Source organism: Penaeus monodon, chromosome 21, assembly GCF_015228065.2.
Source record: "Penaeus monodon isolate SGIC_2016 chromosome 21, NSTDA_Pmon_1, whole genome shotgun sequence".
Classification (NCBI taxonomy): domain Eukaryota; kingdom Metazoa; phylum Arthropoda; class Malacostraca; order Decapoda; family Penaeidae; genus Penaeus; species Penaeus monodon.
In genome coordinates this window covers 46158034-46158480 of record NC_051406.1, presented here as the reverse complement: position 1 = coordinate 46158480, position 447 = coordinate 46158034, and the positions used below count along the sequence as shown (strand labels likewise).

Here is a 447-nt window from a genome sequence, read left to right as displayed (position 1 = left end):
GTCACCTTAAAGTCCACATACACTGTATTATCACTGAGGAATGTACAATTGTTGAATGTAACATTGCATGAGGACTGTGCCAAAAATGTAACATTTTTTCCTTTGAGTTTGAAGGTGAGGAACTTCAGCAAAAGCTTGAAAATATAAAAATGATAATGTAAAATGTTTTATCAAACGAACTAAATATATAAGTCTAATCCGATGAAAAGCTGAAATGTAAATATTGTCAGACTCACACATTTTCATCTGAAGGTTTGCTTGCTTCATCAGAACAAAATTCAATTCCAAAATGAAGAGCTAACACTCCGTCTGTTTTTGCGATGTTAACATCAGCACCATTGTCTAAAAGTTTTTCTACTGTCTGCTCCCACTTCCTCTGCACAGCAAGCATCAAAGATGTTGTTCCATCATTCATCCTGTTTTAAGAGTGAAACAGTAGTTCAATCA

At 34.5% G+C, this 447-nt stretch overlaps 1 protein-coding gene across 3 annotated transcripts in view; it reads right to left on the bottom strand.

Annotated features, from left to right (window-relative positions):
* Nucleotides 1-410, bottom strand: part of LOC119586546 — a 4249-nt gene extending 3839 nt beyond the window's left edge. For all 3 annotated transcript variants that reach the window (XM_037935303.1, XM_037935305.1, XM_037935304.1), the window contains exon 1: nucleotides 237-410. In XM_037935303.1, the coding sequence (XP_037791231.1) occupies nucleotides 237-391 (155 nt within the window). In that variant the 5' untranslated portion in view covers nucleotides 392-410. The remainder of the gene's footprint in view (nucleotides 1-236) is intronic.
* Between the last annotated feature and the right edge of the window lie 37 nt (nucleotides 411-447).